A 20715-nucleotide genomic window follows, 5' to 3' on the forward strand; every position below is an offset into this window, starting at 1 on the left:
GAGGGGGCGAGCCGAAAGCCAGGCAGCGCATTGGCTCTCGCGCCTTGTCAATCACACTCCCGACCAATCGGCGTCGCGGCCCCGCCCCTTTTGTTCTCACTGTCCTGAACGCGTGCAACCCGAGCCGCCCGTGGAAGTTACGTAACGACGGCAAAGTCCTGCAAGCTTTTACGACGTGCTTCTCACTTTTACGCGCTATTTAATCGTGCGCGTGTATTCATAGTAACGTAATGTGAAAATGTGTTGCGTAATCGCAGCGTACTTACTTGGTTCAGGTGTCAATACATCAACAAAGGAATATAATACTTGTGTACAAATCGATTCTTCTCAGGCAGGGAGGTGATGTCTCCACCAGCGAAAAGCGCCTGCTGGTTAATGCGGATGGCCTAATTACGGCAGAAATCCCTGGCACCTATTGAGAATAAAGCTCAGTGTTCTGCTAAAGGAGACCGTATAAGCCCACGCGGGACGGCCGAACAGCGTGGGAACTGGGAAGTGGACGTCTTACATTTCTGCCACACCGAAAAAAATACAGTACTGACAAGTAAGCCTTTTTTTCCCCCTTTTTTAGACCAGAGCTGAACGTTCCCATAAAGAAGACAAACTATATTGACGTTGCATTTTCCCAAAAAGAAGACAAACTAATTGCACTTTCCCAAAAAGAAGACATATTGTTGTTGCACTTTCCTAAAAAGAGAAAAAAAATGTATGTTATTACATTTTTAGGTTGGATCTAATTGTATACGTGGGTATTGTTCTTCTAACAGGTTTCCTTTTCTTACGTTTCATATAAATGTCTAAATATTTTTCCTCTGTTTACACAAAAGAATCTTACCAATGTGAACCACACCCTGATTATTTTCAAACCAGTTGCGATTTTTTCCAAAATAAAAAGATTATATGCGAATATTGCGGCAAAAATGAAATAAAAATAAAATGAAATTTAAAAATTTATATATAAAAAAAAAAAAACAGTGAACCCGCACATACTTGAGTTTTGGCACCCATGAAATCACACTGCCCCCCCCCCCCAATATTTTTAAAACAAATGTGCATTTTTGACCATACGTTTTCACACTATTTCTTTATAAACTCAAAGAAATGCCGTTCTAGGATGAAAACGTGCCGAAGGAGAAGGTCCGAAAATGTTTTGCGAAAGTCTAAAAAAAAAAAAAAGTGTGCAATTGCGTGCAAACGCTGAATGTTTTTGCATTTGTGTGTTGTTCGCGCGCTTCCTTCTCTCTCCAGCTCACTCAATGATTCATGAGCAACAATTCCCCATTTGGACGCCACCGCGACAGTCTGACCGACTTTGCCAGCTCGCTGGGCGTGCTTTCCCTGCATGATTCATGCTCGCCTCCCGATACCAAAATAAGCAAAAAATTCTCTAAAATGTATTCGCTCTGCACGCCATGTCATAAACCATCAATGTTGCACTTTCCTAAACAGAAGACAAACTATTTATATTGCACTTTCCAAAAGAGGCGCAAAGAAAGACAAACTCAAAATATGAGGCAACCTTTTGATTTTTCACTTCCCCAAAACCAAGGCAAAAGATTATTTTTGCACTTTGAAAAGAAAAGACAAAACTTAAATAAACTGATGTTGCACTGTCCTAAAAAGAAGACAAACTGGTTAACTTATTCAGAAAATGCAGAAAACTATTAATATTGCACTTTCCTAAAAAAACAAACTCTTGACGTTGAAATTTCCATAAAAGAAGCCAATCCAACTGACTGATGTGTGCTTCCTTAAAAAGAAGACAACCTCTTGAAGTTGTACTTTTCTAAATAAGAAGACAAATTATTGATGTTGCACTTTACCAAAAAGAAGAAACGATTGATGATGCACTTCCATATAACAAAGGCAAACTATAGACAAACTATTTATGTTAGTCTTTCCTCGGAAGATAAACACTTGGGGCTTTGCACTTTCTCAAAAAGAAGACAAGAAAAACTGATGTTTTTCCCGAGAGGAAAAAAACGCCTAAAGGTGATTGTTACTTTTTCTGAAAAGACAAACTGTTAATATTGCACTTTACTAAAAGGAAGACAAACGTTTTCACTTTCTTTAAAAGAAGACAGCTGATGTGTACTTCCCTATAAAAAAAATAAACTCTTAGGTACACCTTCTTAAATAGAAAACAAATGACTAATGTTGCACTTTAGTAAAATTCAAGAAACTATTAATGATGCACTTCCCAAAAAAAGAAGGTAAAACGTGCCTGTGTTGACGTACTTTCAGAAAATGAAGACAAACCCTTAATGCACTTTAGAGTACAAAAGAAGACAACGTTGATGTATTTTCCCTTAAAAGGCAAACTGTTGATGTTGCACCTTCTAAAAACGAAGACAAATGATTGATGGTGCACTTTCCTAAAAAAGAAAACAAACTCTTGCATAATGTTGTCTGACCGACTTTCAGAATCTCCCTGGATGATTCATGCAGAGCTGGGGTGCCCCCCCCCCACCCCCCACCCCCCCCACACACACACACACACACACCGTACGTGTCTCAAACAATACGCTGTGATTTTCCAGACTCGTGAAGGTGTTTAACAGCATTTCTTTTCTCCCTTTTGTTTGATCATTAACTAGAACGCGGCAGTTTGAAGACGCAGCGTGAATAATTCATGGCGGCGGCCGCGCGGCGCTTTCGTGTGCCGCGAAGTTCACTCGAGGTCCTGCGCCTGCCTCCTTTGGCGATGCTAATGTGGAGACCACCTAGCGACGGGCCCGTCCTTCCGGTGTTGCTGCTCTGTTCGCGTTCAAGCAGCAGTTATTTGAATGTTGAGAATCACCCTGACGTAAATGCTAATTTCTATTAGCCCGTCTATGGCCTTTCGCATTATATATTAGCATTAAGCTAGCAGACTTCCGTTTTGAAAGTAGGTTACTGTACATTGTTTGCTTGAACATTTTGGCGTCTGTTCACATCACGTCACAAAAAAAAAAAAAAACATTCTGTCACGCACGCGCGACGTTTGAACGCTGTCAAGATGCGTCCGCATCTCGTCGGGGGCGGTGATGGTTTCAAAGAGAAGATGGAGGGAGGCTGGGGCGGCGCGAGGAGGAGGAAGAAACACGTCGCATGAAGTAGGTCACGCCGAAAGCAGGAGCAGACCCGGGGCCTCCGTCCGACGCGAGCTCGGGGGGCACCGCCGTCATGTGACCCATTTCCCTCCTTTGTCTGCAAGACATGCCCGCCAACTTCATCAATACCATCATCATCATCATCATCATCATCAGATTTTACTGTATGTGATGACATGAATGGATAGTGTCGGATAATTAACCTCAGCTCTGCTTATATTGAATAAAAATATTGCTTTTGCTCCAATTTTTTAATGACATTGATTGGATTATCTCGGCAAACCTGTCTGTTTATGAAACTTTAAATTTTACAGTTGGCCATTTATCATGGGCAGTCTAAGGCACACCTGAGCAACAATCATGCTGACTTCAGCTCCTGAAAATTAGAAGAATTTTTTTTTTTCTCCACGTTATATTTTTGTTCAGTGGATATGTCAAAGTCCCTTATTTATTTCTGGCAGGGTGTTTACAAAAAAAAAAAAAAAGGGAGAAAACCAAAGCGGTGAGAGGCAAAGAGGAGCCAATGATGGGACGCTCCAATCGTTTGATGCCAAAGATGTGGGACAGCCTCAATCCCGCTCTTAACGCTAATCTTCCACCAAAGCTGATTTGTCGCCGCTCGCGCCGCCAACTCTTATGCAAGCTGCAGCTTTTTGGGCACGGCCAAAACTCATATCCACCCCTTTCACACTGCCTGGCTTAAGGTCACATTTTGAGTGAACGGTACTAACAATTTTCCACCTTCTGAGTGAGCAAATGATATTGTTGAGATGTTGTTAGCTCAGGATAGCGATTCATCGATTGGCAAAGAACGTTTTGGTTTGTTTATTTTTTTGGGGGGCGCTTCGGCCAAGGCCCTTCCTCTCTCAAGCAGTATTGCTTTGGCGCCATTTTGTGGCATCCAAAAACCTATGTTAAAGTGAGTTGAGGAGCTTCAATTAGGCAAAAATGGTACACAAGGAGAAGATCGTGGTTATTATACTGTAGTTAACTAAAACGAACAAAATTACTTTAAAAAATGAATTAAAGAAAACATTTCTGTTAACAAAATACAATAGAAAAATGCTTAAAAAAAATCCCAAACTAACTGAAATTACCACTTAATATCTTTGTTCATTTTAAATGTGTTTATTTCGATTTTGCTTGTACGTCTGAAGAGGGAAGGCAAGTTGTTGGAGTCAGGAGACTTGTAGTTTACTTACATGATCTCTTTTTAAAAGAAAAAAAAACGTTTTATTCTTTATATCGCAATCAATAAATTTGCTATGTAAAAATTGTATACTAAAACTAATCTAAACACAATTAAAACAAAGCATTTTGGTAAAAATAAACATTATAAAAATGAACAAATCTGCTCTAAAAAGTAATAATAATAATAATAAAAACATGTTTATCGGAATAAAGATTAATGGTAATGAAAATCCCAAACTATTATAACCCTAAAGCGGATACAGTATATATATAGAAAAAGGAGGTGACTCGACATTGAACCCTGTGGGACACCATACCTAGAGATAGTGGGATAAGACACAAAAAGGGGGTGTGAGGGGGAGGGGGGGGGGGGTCAGAGGTCATTTCCCCCTTTCCAGTATAAGCGTTCTAACAGTGACATTGGCTTGTCTCACATGTCTGAGACAAAATGTCCTATGTGGACACTCTCCTGCATTTGTTGTTGTGAGAGTGGCGGGAAAAAAAAGAAGAAGACATCCGCCCGCCTTGTGGACGTTGTGTGTGGAATGTTAGTGCGCTCCAGTGGAACACAGTGTGACTTGGGACCAGGCCAACGCTGCCGCTCGCCAATCTCATGTTCCAAAACTCACGGCCGCTGGATGAGCTTTAGCCTCGGCTTGGGGGGGGGGGGGGGGGTGGGAGGCGGGAGAGAAGGACTGCAAGGTTCAGTCAAAGGTTAGAAGATTTGTGTTACCGTGTACCAGCCCTTGTCCAACGGGACATCATGCGCACACTGGTTTTGTTCTAATATTGTTTCTCATGTTCATAATTATAATAATCACTGCAGATAAATAAACATGGGATACGGATAGATTGGAAAACAATTGATAGCTTGTTGTAGACTGATACAAATATATATCATATAATATCTACCTATAAATATATATCATATACATCGATGCAGATAGCGATAGAAACTGAGCAATAAAGAGAGACAGATAGAGATAAGGTTATAATAAGGACAAAAAAAAGTGTGTCAAATCTGGTAAACCCGCGGCTCACATTCTGGATGACTTGAGTCACGTGACCTGTGAACGTTATTAACGTCAATCATGCCACATTCCCACATAGTTTAGGGGGCGTGGCAACATCGGTTCACAGAAAAAAACACGTTCTGTTTCATTTAAACAAAACGTCCAAAAGCGTGAATGCGAGTTTTTATATGTTCCCTGCAATTGGCTAGCAAAACCAACTTTTCGACGAAAATAATATTAGCTTAATTAAAGACTCCAAATTATCAATTAAAATGTAAGATAAGCTTTATTAGTCCTACAGTGGTGAAATTCGCATGGCCATGCGCTAGTGTTTACAGATGGATAAACATCGCCACCTAGTGGTCACCGGCGAATTCGCCTCTGCTGTGACGTAGCAAATAAGAGCAAAAAGGCCAACGTGTCATCAGATTCAGTTTTATTCTCGTTTTGACGCAACATTATAAGTATATAAATATCTGTTTTTAATATACAACATCTATGACATCCATAGAGCGTTTCTCCTCGGGCAAAATACAAAAACTCAATAACACAACTTTTTATTGCACATCTTCTAAAAGACAAAAAAAAAAAAAAAAAAAGCAAGTGGGAAGCAAACGTGGCTAACGCTAATGTTTGCACAGTGGAAATAACGGCACAGTGGAGACGGGACGGGCGGATCACTTCAAGACGACTTTTTTTTTTTTCCTTTTCTCCCCACGTCAAACCCCGTGGGTGACATACGACAAACGTTTTGGCAAATGAGCACTATACAAAAATATACAGTGGTGTAGGCGGGTCAACAAACATCAATGTGCTTTTGACTGGACGCTTTAATGGCTCCGTTAGAGACAAACGACCCTTGGTGTTGTTTTTTTCCCCCCCATCTTGTCATTCACTACTCCCGAGCTGCGAGCGTTTTAAGGTGCATTTTTTTTCTTCCTATGATAAAAAGCCAAAAATCAATCTCAAGCCTCAACGCACTCTCTTTTTTTTTTTTTTTTTTTTAAAGGCCTCAAAATGCACAAGTATCGTGAAGCTTAACTTTACTAATGCGATAAAAGGGCTTGCTAGGAAGCCTCTGAAGCGATGGTGTGACTTGATCTCATCATCAGATCATGTGAGTGTTTTTTATTTTTATTTTAATCAACTAGGGCATCATTGAGGCCCCGGGGGCTCTTATCAGGGGTGTCACACATCAGAAATATCATGAACATACTGGACGTCAACAAATAAATAAATCATCACAATCCGAGGTCACGTGACATCTTTGTAACCAATCAGAGGGGTGGTCCCTCGCCAAAGACATTAAAAACATACACTAGGCTACCAATGTTAACGTTCCTTGAAATCTTCACGGTCCAAGGTCATGTGACCTCTTTCTGCAGCCAATCAGGACACCCTCCTAGAGAGGGCCGTCCCTTGATTGAAACAATTGTGAACATGCAGTATGCGAACGATATTTCTTTTAAGTGACGCCGTCGCAACGCAGACAGAAAGTCTTGTGGTCGGTTGTCTTTTTAACCAATCAGAAGGCCCCGAACCCGAGTTAGTGGTAGTCTTCCAAGCAAGGTCCTCACAATCCGATATCACGTGATATCTTTTTTTTTTTTAAAACCAATTGGCATTCAACATTCTCAGTCTCACAGTTTTTATTCTCGTAATGCTACATTTCTCATCCGCCCCACGTTCTCAACGAAGAAGCGATACGGGGAACGCGACGCTCTGAAATGGAGCGGCCAATCCAAACCACACAGAAAGGAATGTGAGGACGAGTTTTACCGCCCGTGGACGCTGCGGCTCTACTGCATTAAAACAACAAACATGCACGAGTGCAAGCTTTTTATGGCACCGAATCGGCGAAATTTCTCCCGATTGGCCCGGGGGCTCTCGCGTAACAGCTTGTCCGGTCCTCCGTTAAAACAAAACGTTGATGAAAACGCGGAAATGTGTTTTTTTTTTTGTGTGTGGCAGAAGTCACACGCGACGCTTTCCCTCAGCTAGGGTCTTTGTCCGCGTCCCCACACGGGTCTCGTTTGTCGTTTCTCGGCGTGCCGGTTTCTTCTTGGCCGCCTTGTCGGGGGGTTCCGAGGAGGCGCCGCTCGCCTTGGGTCCGGGATTTGGGTTTTTTGGCTTCGAGCCATGATGCTCCTTAATGATCTGCTTTTTGGGCGAGGGGTCTTTATGCTTGGGCGACACCACGGATGGCTTGTACGCCGCCCCTGTGGGGGTGGTCTTCAGAAGTTTGACCTTTGAGTCTGTGCTTTCTTTGACCACCAGAGGGCAGGCTGCTACTGGGCATTTTTGTTCGGGTGGCTCGGCGCTAGTGGGCTGCGTTGAAGCCTCACCGGAGGGCGACATGGCGTCCCTGCGTTTGGAGTCGAGGACCACATGAGAGGCAGGAGGGGCTTCTGGAGATGAATGTTTTGGATCGGAGACTGGGGCGGGTTCGGGGCTGAATCTTGTTATGTTTTCGGGGGCTAAAGTGTTTTCATTAGGACCCGCTGCGCCACCTGCACCGTCTTGCTTACTAGCGGTGCAAAGTTCTGGAATCCTCTGGACTTTTTCTTCCAGCCGCTTTGAATCGGCCTTCATTTGGTCCGACGCGAGGTTCTCGTTCTTGGGCACCGGCGTGCCAGTACCCGAGTTTAACACGGGCACAGTTTGTACACCACCCAGTTCCACTTTTGGATCACTAACCTCTTTCGAGGTGGACTCGACGCAGTGAGCGGAAAAGGTTCTGGCAAGCTCAGGCGAAGTAACATGTGGTCCAGATCCAGAACCAGACCTGTTCTGGGGTGTGCCTTCTTTGCCCAGGACCAACCTCACAGGAAAACAAGGAGACGTTTTCCCGTCCACTTGCGGCGGATCAGCGTCGTCATCCTGGTCTTCGTTGCTGACTTCCCGAATGGAGGGCGTCTTCCCGAAGGAGAAGTGCGAGCCGTGGCGGTTCATGCAGGTTCTGTTCTCCTGCTTCGAGCAGTCGCCATCGTGTCGGATTTTCGCTTTCTCCCCGGGGAACATATTCGGGGAGGCGGCGGTGTCGGGACTCGGGGGGCACGCCAGAGGACTTTTGGGTTTGTCCGACGTTTTCAGCTGTCGTTCTGCGGAGGTCTGGAGCCACAAAGGCGGGCCGGCTAATCTGCTTTCGACCATTTTGGATAAGCACGTATCCGTTTTGGAGATTCTGGGCCCCGAGAGGAGGCCGATGTCCAGGGTGCCCTCCAGAGGCTTGAGAGGCGACATGTGACGTCCCTCCAGCTTGTAGTCGGACGCCGTCTTCCTCAGAGGACATTCCCCTGACGAGATGAGCTGCAGCTTCTCCACGGCGCTCTCCCCTCGCCCTGAGAACATCTTCGGGGCCACCGGACCGTCGCCGCCCATCCCGGCCTTCATGTGCTCGTGAGCCGCCACCGCCGCGTCCAGCTGGAGACTTTTGGATCGGGTGGCGCCGAAATGGAGGTTGTCATGGATGGAGAGTCGACACACAAAGTCGTCTCGCTCTTCGAACGAGAGCCGCTTCCTGGTGAAGTCGATGCCGGCGGGCTTGAGGTCGGACCGCTCCGTCTTGTCTTTGGCCGCCCGAGGATGCGAACAATCGCCTTCGCTAGCGGCTGAGTCGCTAACGGCGTCCGACGCGCGGTTGAGCTTCTTGTACAGGACGTCTTTGAGGGCCACGCTCGCCATCTCCGTTTTGCTTTGAGTCCGAGGGAGGAAGTCGTCGCCACCCGGCGGATCGGATTCCCGTTTGGCGGCCGTTTTGTCGAGTTCCTCCAGCGACTCCTGGCGTTCCCTGCGGCCCGCCGGCCTCTTCAGGCAGCCCTGCTCGACGGGCCGAACCCGCGGGACCGCCGCCACCGCCACCTCGCAGGAGCTGCCCTCCGTGGTGCTGCCCTCGCCGGCGTCCCCGTCCTCCTGATCCTGAGACTCCTCTTGTGTCACCTCCAGGCTTTGCTTGCGGGCGCACAGGTGCTTCTTGTCCGCCGCGTAGGACGGCGACAACTTCTCCTCGGACTGCACTCGCTTCAGGAGCGGCGAGCGCGGCGGCTCGGCGCTTTTGGGCCGGACGATGTGGCGGATGATGGTGGGCGGTGAGTGGATCTTGGCGGGGAAGGCCTGCGCGCTTTTGGAAATGGCCACCGAGTGTCCGCCGAGCAGCGGCGAGGGCGAGCGCTGAGGGGAGGTGGGCTGTGGGGTCGGCGAGGGCGTGCGCGCCAAAGGGGAGAGAGGAATGCTGCCTGCGGACTTACGACGGCCCTGGCGGAGCCGCTGGCCCGGTAGCTTGGGGCCCAGGCCGTGCAGGGTGCTGGGCCGGATGTGAGTGGAACCCGCGGGGGAGTTTGGCGCGCTGGAGCTGGGTGAGCTGCTTTGGGACGAGTTGCCACCTGCAAAGACCAAAAAGGAAGTCCGTTGAAATGACTGCCGGCTGTGTAAGCAAAATACGATAGACGGATATGTTTTTTTTCAGGGCCGATACCGATGCCGATTATTAATAGTCAAGGAGGCCGATCACTAAAAGGGGAAAAAAATATTGGCATCAAAATTCTTTAAAAAAGCCAATCTTGACTGTTGTAATGTCTTAAAAGCACGTTTATCAAACAATTTCCCAGACTTTTCTGTAGATTTATTCATTGTTATTATTTTTTACACAATGGATCATCCTTTTAAATTTCTAACAAAATGTTAAGGCAGCTCCTAAGGTCATCAGTACGTCTTAAAAAGTTACATGGAAACTACACCAAGTAACTACCGTAGCTCTCTATAGTTTTCTACTGTAATTCCCGCCTCCCCTACAAAGTTAAAAAATACCTGAAATCCTAAAAACTTTAACATTTCTTTGTTTTAATGTCAAACAAAAACAAATGGTTCAGACGGTTCCCAGGTTTAGTAGCATCTCTTATAAAGTTAACTGAAACTTTAAATATATAGTTAACTAAGAATAAAATGGTTTTAAGATTTACCTTATATTGGCCGTCAGATTAACTCTTTGGCTGCCAAAAACGTTAAATAACGTTTAGTAAAATCCTATGGAGGAGTGCCAAAGACGTTAAAAGACGTTTTTTTCCAAAACAGAGGTGAAACTAACCATTTTCTATTGTTGATTACTGAAAAACGGAATAAGGTAGAAACAAACTTTTTTTTCTGATGAAAGATGAGAGTCCAATCTTTCATTTGGTAGTATGTGTGTTTCCATAGTCCAAACACATCATTTTCTGTGGACCTTGAAAGATCAGTCAAAATGCTTAAAATCGGCTGGCACCCACGGCATCCCTTTTCTGAAAACGTCTGGCAGTCAAAGAGTAAAAAAAAAAAAAAAAGGACCAAAACCGATATTCGTCAAAATGCGCAATATCAGGCAGGCCGATTATCGGCCTATTCCTACAAAATACAGTAAACTTCACTTTCATTGCAGATTCCATGTTCGTGGTCTTGCTATTTTGCATTTTTTTGACAGTTAGCAACTATTTTGGCTTAATTTCTTAATTTATTGTCTGTAATTCTACTATCGACCAATCTGGAATATAAACCCCACGATAAGAGTGCCCAGATTATTTCCCGTCAGCCCAGTTAAAATGAATCTTGGACGTCTTTATCCGTCAATGAGCAGTGAATGAGTTTAAGAACCGGCATGACGGCGAGGCATCATGATACTTTGAGGACCCGGTATAACATTGCAACCTGACCTGACAGGGTGAAGTCGGGAGGCGGGCGAAAGGCGGCGGTGGGCGAACGGGGCGACAGGCTGTGCGTGGGCGAGCCGGGCAAACTCTCGCCGGACGACAGCGAGTGGTTGAGCGAGGTGAAGCTGCGGCTGGTGTGAAGCAGGGGAGACGGCTGCATGGCGAAACGCCGGAAAAGAGAACGGCGCCTGGGCACACAAAATACAATTGAGAGGTTGGGGAATTGAAACTCTGGACTGAAATCCTTGATGATTGACTCGGTACCTCTCCGGGGTTTTCTCCTTTTTGGCCTTCTTGGCGCATCGCACCATCTTGCTCCGGTAGCTGTTCCTCCTGGCGGGGCCTCTCTTGATGGACGTGTTCTCAAAGGGGGTGGTGCTGATGGACACTTTACTGCCACTCTGAGGATGACCGACAGGAGACATTAAGTTTTAAAGTTGAAGCAGAAGTGGTTTTTGTATTTATTTATTTATTTATTTTTAAACTTCAGCTCCCGGTGGCAAAATGTACGTAAAATGGTGATTCACCAGCCATACCGGGGCCACACCAAGAAGCCTTTTGGAATAAAAGGTGAAACACGACCAAGTGTAGTCCAGTTGCCCTCCTCTTAACTTTTGCAGATTGAGGGCCAGAGATTTTCTCAAATTTGAGAATGCAAAAATGCTTGAATAGGATTGATCAAACCTTTTTTTTTTTTTTTTCTCTTTACGGGAGAGCTCAGTATTGTTCATTCGATTTGACATCATCATTGCTCTCTTTTTTTTTTTTTTTTTTAAAATCCAACAAATCAATTAAAAAAAATTTAATAAATGTTTTTTTTTTTTTTTAAATACATATACATATATATATACACATATACACACACATATATATATATATACCCCTTTTTTTTTGTATGTGGGTGAGTATGTGTATGTGGGTGAGTATGTGTATGTGCGTGTGTGTGTGTGTGTGTGTGTGCGTGCGTGCGTGCGAGCGTGTGTGTATTCATCAGTTCACCTAAAGCCCATTAAAAAAAAATCCCACTAATAATATAATATAATAATAAATTGCCAGATGCAGAAACATCAATGTAAGTTATCACGATGTAGTGGCTCTCGCTAACAGACAGAATTAAGTAACCGGAATTAGGTTAAAAAATTCTATATACGTAGACCATGTTTCTATAAATTTTGATATTTGGTTTTTATTTGAGGCAGATATTTTTTCCATTAAAATGTGATTTATGAGGAGGTTAGACCATTGGTCGATATTCAGAGTTTGTTTATTTTTCCAGTTAACAAGAATTGTTTTTTTTGCGATAGTAAGGGCTACAAGTGTAGATTGAAATTGTTGATTGATCAAACCTGAGATAACTGATTTTGCATCTATAAATATCGCAGCTGAAAGGCAGATGCAAACTGGCACCGGTGCAGGCACAATGAGAGGCAACACAGAATTTACGTTTTTCATTTGCGTAAACATGAACATAAACAATCACATGAAGGAGTCATGCCCAATCACTTTTGACATCCATTTCCCTACAGCTAGGTAATTTCAGGACACTGTGGCCAATTCGCAAACATTCAAACACGCAATTTAGAATCCGCTATTAACCCCGAGGCATTATTGTGACCCGTTTTTGGCTTTTTGTTGGTTCTGACCAAGCCATTTCAAAATAAAATACTGCCCACGGGTTAAGGAGCTTAGAAAATCTACCCCTACGCAAGGTAGCGTCCGTACACTCACCTTGACAAGAAGCTCCACCACCTCGGTGTGGACGAGGCCGTGCACCGTCTCGCCGTTGACGTGCGTGATGAGGTCGCCGGCTTTGAGTCCGGCTTTATGTGCGGGCCCGCCGTCCTCCACGTTCTAGTCGCGTGAAAAGCGTGCTGGTCATAACGGCGCCCCAGCCCGACGACAGGCGCAGTCGAGGCGACGTCCTTACCCAGACCATGTGGTAGACGGTGTAGACGTCGCCCTCGCAGGCGTACACGCGGATGGCCCGCAAAGTGAAGCCGAATTTCTTGCCGCTGCCGTGGATGACCACGGGCTGCCGCGCCAACGGCGAGGAGGAGGACGAGTCTCGGGTGGGGGAGGAGTCTCGCGAGGAGGAGGGTTCAGATGACAGCGAGTAAGGGGACAGCGGGCTGGCCAGCGGGGATGCACCAAACATGTCTAAGAGGGATAAAACCAGGTGATCATAAAGGTGAGACAGAAATCATTCATCCTAGTAATCCTCAGTCGTTTTTGGGCCACGGACAGTTTTTTTGGGGTCAAAATGAATAACCCAAATTTAAAAGAGTAACCCACAAAATTTGGGCTGTTTGTGGGTTATTCATCATGACCCAACTTTTTGGGTTTAAATAAATAACCCCAAAACTTGGATCAGTCCCTCTATGGCAAAATTTGGGTTATTTTTGGCCCAACTGTATTTAGGGTGTGGGAAATAGGCAGGATTTTGACAGGAAGCGTAAAAGGGGCTATTGAGTGACTTTTTGTGTTCTGCTGACCTGAGGGGATCATCAGGGAGAGTGCGCCGGCAGAAACAGACTTGGGGACTTTCACCGACATTTTTGGCTTCTCGTGCCCGCCGGGTTTCAGAGGGACCGCGGACTCCCCCTGGTCTCCGTCAGGGCTCTGCACGCCCTCGCCCCGGGGTGTCAGTTCGTCTAAATGCTCAGAGAAACTCCCTGATTGGACACAAAAAAGTCGAGTGTGAAACGACTCTGGCGATACTGAAATGATAACTTACAAAAAAAAAAACACCCAAAATAATGCATTTCAATTTACTAATATTTCAAATTTTTACATATATTTTTAGATCAATTACAATTTTTGTCAATGCCGCAAATATTATTTTTTTAAACATATAAAACTTTGACCAAATCCTAAATAAAATCAAGAAAAAATATATTAAATGCCTTTGTATCATAGTAGTTATTTAATCTGCAATTTTTTTTTTTTTTTTAAATAAATTTAAATGTTTCTTTCTGGCCATAAATGAATAATAAACACAATTTTAATTAAATTGGAATAAAAAAAACACAGTGGGTTGTGTGTCGTTTTTGTCTCGTCATTGTACCAGACAACGTGGCCCCGCTGCGGGTGCTCCCGGGCGTGGTGGCGTCAGGCTCGTCCCGCGGCAGCTCCCCCACGGAGAAGGTAGTCTTGCCGGACGACTCGTCTGCTTCTTCGTTCTCCGAGGCCGAGATGGCGAACTTGGGGAGCAAGGCGGCGGCGCCGGGACTCTGCTGGAGGGGCTCGCCATCCGCAGAGAGCGACGGCCTGCGAGACGGACAAATATTATGAATTGACCTGGTTTGGGGATCGCGGTGTTATTTGAAAGAGAATTTTTACATGTCGGTGAAGTCGGGCGTCCAGCTGAGTGAGTCGAGCGTGGGCGGGCTCTCGCTTTTCTTGTCTTCCGTGGCGTCTCCTTTCTCCTCGACATGGCCGCGAGACAGGTCCAGACTGCTGTACACCTGACCCGCCAAAGGCACCAGAAATACTTCTATATACTGTACATTTAAATAATTATCATCAGAGTAACGGTGTTTTAAAAAAAGTTTACACACTTCTGATTTAATTATATACAATGGATATAAAAAGTCTACACACCCACGTTCAAACTAGTGGCATATACGGTGAATTAAAAGCAGCCGGCAATTCGGACGCACTTTCTAAATGTACACAGTGGCGACAGTCACCTTGGAGAAGCGGTGAGAGCAGGAGGAGAACTGCCGCAGCTCCACGTTGAAGTCCTCGTCATTGGTGTCGTCCTCCTCCGTCTCCAGGTGGTGGTAGCGCTCCGAGCGAGCTGCGGAGACGAGAGCAGAGGGTAAAATAACGGCGTCGCACACCAAAATTGGCAATTTTTTTGCGGATTACTGTAGTTAAAGTGCACTACTTTGGCATATGATCCCGTATAAAGACATCCTGCCCAAAGATACCCGACCCTACTCACTATCAAAGTAGCTGGTGTCATCCTCGGACTCCAGCTGCGGGATGAACTCGGCCTTCTGCCGGAGGAGGCCGTTCCAGTCCAGGAGGTGGAAGAAGAAATGCTGCTTCACCTCGGCAGCGCCACCTGCAGCCGCAAAGCGGGAACCAATTTGCGCGTTTCCCCGGCTATCATTGTAAAAGGTGCGACTTGTCGAACGGTCTGTACCGGCGCCCATCCTCTCTAGAGGATTCTGTCTGAGCAGAACATTGATAAGCTCCTGGGCATCGGCAGGCGGCGCTTCCTCTCCGTCTGGCCAGTTGATCTCGTCTACACACATTTGAAATTATTATTATTATTTTTTTTTAAATCCTTTGATTTTTGTTGTTGTTCCTTTTCGATGTTTGCGTTGCACTGACCGCTGATGACTTGCCCGAAGAGCTCCTCGGGCGTGTCCCCGAAGAAGGGCACGCAGCCCACCAGGAACTCGTACAGGATGATGCCCATGGCCCACCAGTCTACCGGCTTGCCGTAGCCTTGCCTCAGGATCACCTCGGGAGCGATGTACTCCGGTGTGCCGCACACCTACGCGCAAATCAGATGATATGACGCTTGTTATGCGCCATTGATGCCCACTGCAGACAATTGAGCTCTGCCACAATACGGCGAGGAGAGAACGATTTCCGATGAGCCGCTCACCTGCTTGTCTGAGAACTCGCGGGCGTCCTTCTCGATGTGTCCTTCGTACAGGTTCGTGGTCATGTTCATCAGGCCCACTTTGGACAGGCCGAAATCCGTCAGCTTGATGTGGCCCATGGACGTCACCAGCAAACTGACACAAACACGGTATTTTTAAAGATCATGGACTATACAGTACTGGGACTTGCTGTAAATAACGAAGATCAGCTAGAAATAATTGCCTATTGATGCCACAAGATGGCAGTACCATTACACAGGGTTTTGGCCTGGCTAACAGAAAGGCTCCTCCCCTTTTACTGGAGGGTTTCCTCACTTGTCTGGTTTGAGGTCCCTGTGTACGATGCCGTAGTTGTGCAGGTACTCCAGCGCCAGCACCGTCTCAGCAAAGTACATCCGGGCCATGTCAACTGGAAGTGGGCCCATGTTCTTCAGCAGGGTGGCGCAGTCTCCTCCTGGGGAAGAAAAAAAAACAACAAAAAAAAAAACATCACCGACATTGTCATGCTTATCGTCATTGACTTGAATTGTCGTTATTGTCTTCATCATTGATGTCAACGCATCATCCTCACTATTGTCATTGTGGTAATTATCATCATCACAAGTCATCGTAATCATCCTTGTCTTTGTTGATGTCGCCATTATCGGGGTTAATGTCCCTAACCCAAACAACAACTAGCAATAATTGTTGTCGGGATCGTCATCGCCGACATGGCCCGCCCACCTTCCACGTACTCCATGACCATGCAGAGGTGCCGTCTGGTCTCGAAGGAGCAGTACATGGAGACCACGAAGGGATTCTCCGCAAAGGTGAGGATGTCCCGCTCCACAAAGGCCTGCTGAATCTGGTTCCTCAGCATCAGGTTCTGCTTGTTGATCTTCTTCATGGCGAAACGCTGCTTGCTCTCCTTGTGCCGCACCAAGTAGACCGCCCTGCACCGGCAAACACATGGAAAATTGGGTTTCTTTTATTTTCATATGCCAATCTACGCATTTTCTATATCGCTTGATTAGACTAGTGTAAACGGAATTAGTATAATACACAGGCCATGTAACGATAGAAAGGACTAGAGATAAAACTAGCATAGAGAGAAGGTAAAATCAAATCGGTGAGCGAAAACAAATAGTGTTGTTGGGGACATTTTGTTCTCACCCGTAGGCGCCGTTGCTGATGAGTTTGGTCAACTCAAAGTCCAATTCGCAAGGCTTGCGTCTGGACCTCAAGGCGGCGCTCAGACTTTGGGACTGATAGCAGCAGCAGAAAAAAAAAATAGTATTTAGATGCAGAAAATTTTGAGGGGGGGGAAAAAAAAATCATTTAATCAATCAATACAATGATTTATTATATCTTACACAGTCATCGGTTTCTGGGGTTTGTGCAATGCCGCTGTCACTGCTGCTTAATTGCGCCATCTCTGTACAAACAAAAAAAAATACAATCCCACAGAGAAGAGAGAAAATGTGAGGCCTGTTGTAGTTTTATTTTATGTTGTTGTTGTTGTTCCAAGTGTGTTAAACTATCATTTTTTTGAAGGTTTAAAATGACCAAAACATCTATGCTAATCTCATTTAACCCATCAATGGTATTTTGTATGCTTTAGCTATTTTATGGCTTGGGAGAAGATTTTGGTCTTTAAATATACATTTTATTTCCATTTTCATTACTGCCTAAGAGAGCCAAAGTTTTTCGTGAAACACAAAATGGAAACGGGTAAAAGTGTGCTGACTGAGTTGATCTGGAGTGAAACTAAATGAGGTGGGAAATGAGACTCATCTAAAAGTCATTAGCAGCCACCTTGCATCATAATAAAACACGCCAAGGTCCAACGTGTGCCCATTACGCTAGGGAGCGCACAACACGCGTCTGCCGCCATTTAACATCTGTCCATCTGTCCGCGCACGCGTGTGTGTGTGCGTGTAGGCCGCTCCTCCTAATGGATGTTGATGTTGTGGAATGCAGAGGGTCATTGGAGAGACAATCTGTTCACAAACGCGTTTCACTTGCCTTCCTTTTAAAGCTCAACTGAGACATCGTGCACCGTTACCTCAGCCAGGGAGCTTACATTTTCATCGCAGCTGCAATTTTTTGCCCATACGTCAACTTGGATTTGTACAATGTTCAGCGCGATTGACTCTGCAATTGCCTTACACCAGTTTCCTTTGTTATCAATGCAAAAAATAATTTATACATAAGTTATCATTTTCTAAGGGGAATTAAACTTGGTAGTTATGTAGTTTTAAGCCTCAAGAATTGTTTTTGAAAAATTGTTGATTGGTAAGAAAAGTTAGAAACCCAGACAATGTTTTTGTAAACAAGCTCATATTTGTTTGCAGCCATGTTAATATAAGCGGTGTGCATCAGTGGATACAAAAAAACAAAATGTCCTTTAAATGGCTTTAACAGAAAAAAAACACTTCCTGACAGATTATTCCATAAACTCTGTTTATGCAGACTTGCACGTACACATCAGATTTGAGGAATTTATAGAAATTAGGGTGTGCACACTTATGCAACCACATCATCTTAGTTGTTATTTTTACTTACCTTCTAAAATATCCAATATATTTTCCAATGGAGTTGTACAGGTTATAGGTCCCATTTATGGTGGTCTCATTTATTTTTGAACCGGGGTGTGTAGACTTATTATAAATGTCATGTGATAAAAGAACGACAGGGCGCACCTTCCAAAGGATCTCTGGTGAGTCCCAGCTGGCTGATGATGTAACGCGGGATGTCGGTCTTGATGCCCTGCCCCTCCTTGGCATGGCCTTCGGCCGCCTCCAGGAGGTGGTAGAACTCCTCGGGGTCAAACTCCTGCGCAGGGAAAAGGAACATCTAACTTGAGTCAAAAATGTACAAAGCATGCTTCCCGAGTGACATCGTCGTCGGCGTACCAGACATTCCAACAGCCGGGCGGGTCGCGCGATGACCATGAGGATCTTCTTGGCCAGCTCGCGGATGAAGTTGACCTCCTCGCTCTCAGAACGTTCGGTGGACTGTGCGGTAGAAGCATGATGGAAAAAGTCACAGTGGCTCACGTTAAAGAAGAAGCCAAAAGAGCTCACCTCCTGCACGAGCCTCTCCAGCTTGTCGGTGAGCTCGCAGAAGTAGCTGGACGTGACCATGCCCAGCCGGCTCTTCTCCAGACAGTCGCGCGCCAGCTCGATGATCTGGTGGTGGGCGAAGCCGAGCACGCCGTCGGCCAGCGGCAGGACGCTCTCGGGGGAGTTGCTGCGGATGATCTCCTGGATTTTCTCCTCCATCTGAGCGGTGGCCTAAGGATGAGCGGTAAGGTCACGTGAGGTGCTGTGAGGTCAGGTGACAAAGATGGCGCAAACGTCAGCCGCCACCTTGGGGAAGCGCTCCTTGTAGACGTGATTCATCATGATGATCTCGTGGTCATAACAGGATGGAGACCTCCCAGGGCTGGCGGGGAAAAAAAGCAAACACAGTACAGTAATCCACGTGCAGGAAGTTTTGACAAAGTGCGACGGGCGAGCGCGGCGTTCTCACCTGAGGCTGCGCGAGCGCGGCCGCATGTTCGCTGCCCGGCGACACTCGTCGGCGGAGATGTTCTCGGTGCAGAAGTGCTTGGAGAGGAAGTGCAGCTCGTCCGGCGTGGGCTGGAAGGGCAGCTGGTGTAGCTTCTCCTGTGATGAACAGGACGACTGGAAGTGAAACAAATATACATTCAACAAGAAAACAACACAAAGTTGTGGTATGATTTTGTTTTTGTTTCTTAATTACCACAAAGTCTGGCGCCATCCAGCTCAGGGAAATGCTACCAGTGTAAAGCTACGTTATTAGCATTAGCACTTAGCATGTAGAGCAAAACTGGTAACTAAGAAGGCGTAAATATCACAAGTGACGTTTCTGCGCTGCAAAGAGTAAAATATGCCAAATGGTTCGAAGTACTTCTTTAGCACAAAAATGTCACCAGATGGAGCGCTAAACAATGATTGCTAATTTTACGAGTACTGTGCTGGGGGATAGATTAAAGGGGAAATTAAATCCAAAATTCTCTTTGCAATATGTTCCACCCATCTTTGTCAATCATGGGGCGGCCATTTTGCCACTTGCTGTCGACTGAAAAAAGGGCATAGCAGACCCAAGATTTTTTTTCTTATTAAAAAAAAAAAAAGAAGTACATTTCATATTATATTTTTGCATTTCATATTGTTTTTATAAAACTTTTATTATAAGACGTGACTAACTGCTTTTAACAGGTAAGAATGAAAACGCATGAAGGGGATAATCTGACTTTTAAAATGTTCGCTGTGGAGTTAAATGAAGGTTTTCGGATGCTCACAGAGACGGTAGAGTTGGGCGTGTTGGTTCCATATCCAGACGAGGGAAGGGAGGCCAGTGACCAGCGGCGTCCATCGCTCCTGATAGATAGCACAAATATCAAAAGTTAAAACAATGCACGACATGTCTTATGAGCTACACACAAAAAAACAACAACAACAACAAAAACTCAGCAACAATACCTTCGTGCAAAGGAGAAATGTGCGGAGGCACTGGGAGAGAAATTTCTCGGGCTGTCCTGTGGACTCGTGCCTGCAGGAACCAATAGAAATCCATTAAGTGCAAAAACAACAACACCTTTTATTGCTCAAAAACATTCAACTGTAAATGCTCTTTTACTGAAATTTGAGTTGTTGATGTTTTTTGGTCTTTTATAATTTCAGTAGTGAGGCGCCCTCTCAAGCTCGTTAGAATGGTAATTCAAATAATGTCAGAATTTTTGGGCCGTCCAGTATAGGACATATTGCACAAAACATAACCATCAACCAAAATGGTTTGAAAAAAAAAAATGCAGGGGACAAAATGGATGCTGAAAGGGTGCTCGCAAAGGCCAAACAGCTAATTAGACAATGCCACCCCCTGAATGCAATGTAAACAACAAAGGTCGTTTCCATATATGGGCATAACAAAAGCTCTCTACCAATGAGAAGTTAAAGCTAAGCTAAGGTAAAAAAAAAAGAAAAAGAAAAAAAAGTTCCCCTTATTCAGCTTCTTACCTCTACTAGCAGCACTGCGCCTGAGACACGCAGTCAAATCGTCCGAGAGAACGTTGTGCGTTTGCGGATCCGAGCGCATCTTTCCCCCGCTGGGCTCA

The 20715-nt window shown here is 45.3% G+C and overlaps 1 protein-coding gene and 1 long non-coding RNA gene across 8 annotated transcripts in view; one reads left to right on the forward strand and one right to left on the reverse strand.

Moving 5' to 3' along the window:
* Positions 1 to 3: 3 nt before the first annotated feature.
* LOC144034135 (uncharacterized) lies at positions 4 to 3339 on the forward strand. The gene is made up of 2 exons (XR_013288162.1): positions 4 to 544; positions 2598 to 3339. It is a non-coding gene; the product is annotated as an uncharacterized LOC144034135 (long non-coding RNA).
* A 2376-nt stretch (positions 3340 to 5715) lies between these two features.
* The window catches only part of mast4 (microtubule associated serine/threonine kinase family member 4), a 45785-nt gene continuing 30785 nt past the window's right edge, over positions 5716 to 20715 (reverse strand). For 6 of the 7 annotated variants that reach the window (XM_077542684.1, XM_077542682.1, XM_077542688.1 and 3 more), the window contains 24 exons: positions 20084 to 20153; positions 19903 to 19981; positions 19107 to 19261; positions 18944 to 19019; positions 18659 to 18868; positions 18488 to 18589; positions 18275 to 18407; positions 16946 to 17007; positions 16746 to 16837; positions 16317 to 16525; positions 15909 to 16047; positions 15596 to 15728; positions 15316 to 15481; positions 15125 to 15226; positions 14921 to 15043; positions 14664 to 14773; positions 14314 to 14438; positions 14039 to 14241; positions 13467 to 13646; positions 12902 to 13131; positions 12703 to 12825; positions 11239 to 11375; positions 10978 to 11162; positions 5716 to 9678 (listed from right to left, as the gene is read on the reverse strand). In XM_077542684.1, coding sequence (XP_077398810.1) covers positions 7271 to 9678; positions 10978 to 11162; positions 11239 to 11375; positions 12703 to 12825; positions 12902 to 13131; positions 13467 to 13646; positions 14039 to 14241; positions 14314 to 14438; positions 14664 to 14773; positions 14921 to 15043; positions 15125 to 15226; positions 15316 to 15481; positions 15596 to 15728; positions 15909 to 16047; positions 16317 to 16525; positions 16746 to 16837; positions 16946 to 17007; positions 18275 to 18407; positions 18488 to 18589; positions 18659 to 18868; positions 18944 to 19019; positions 19107 to 19261; positions 19903 to 19981; positions 20084 to 20153 — 5552 coding nt within the window. In that variant the 3' untranslated portion in view covers positions 5716 to 7270. The remainder of the gene's footprint in view (positions 9679 to 10977; positions 11163 to 11238; positions 11376 to 12702; positions 12826 to 12901; positions 13132 to 13466; positions 13647 to 14038; positions 14242 to 14313; positions 14439 to 14663; positions 14774 to 14920; positions 15044 to 15124; positions 15227 to 15315; positions 15482 to 15595; positions 15729 to 15908; positions 16048 to 16316; positions 16526 to 16745; positions 16838 to 16945; positions 17008 to 18274; positions 18408 to 18487; positions 18590 to 18658; positions 18869 to 18943; positions 19020 to 19106; positions 19262 to 19902; positions 19982 to 20083; positions 20154 to 20715) is intronic. The other variant, XM_077542683.1, reaches the window with a different exon arrangement.

The sequence above is a fragment of the Vanacampus margaritifer genome, chromosome 14 (assembly GCF_051991255.1).
Source record: "Vanacampus margaritifer isolate UIUO_Vmar chromosome 14, RoL_Vmar_1.0, whole genome shotgun sequence".
Taxonomy (NCBI): domain Eukaryota; kingdom Metazoa; phylum Chordata; class Actinopteri; order Syngnathiformes; family Syngnathidae; genus Vanacampus; species Vanacampus margaritifer.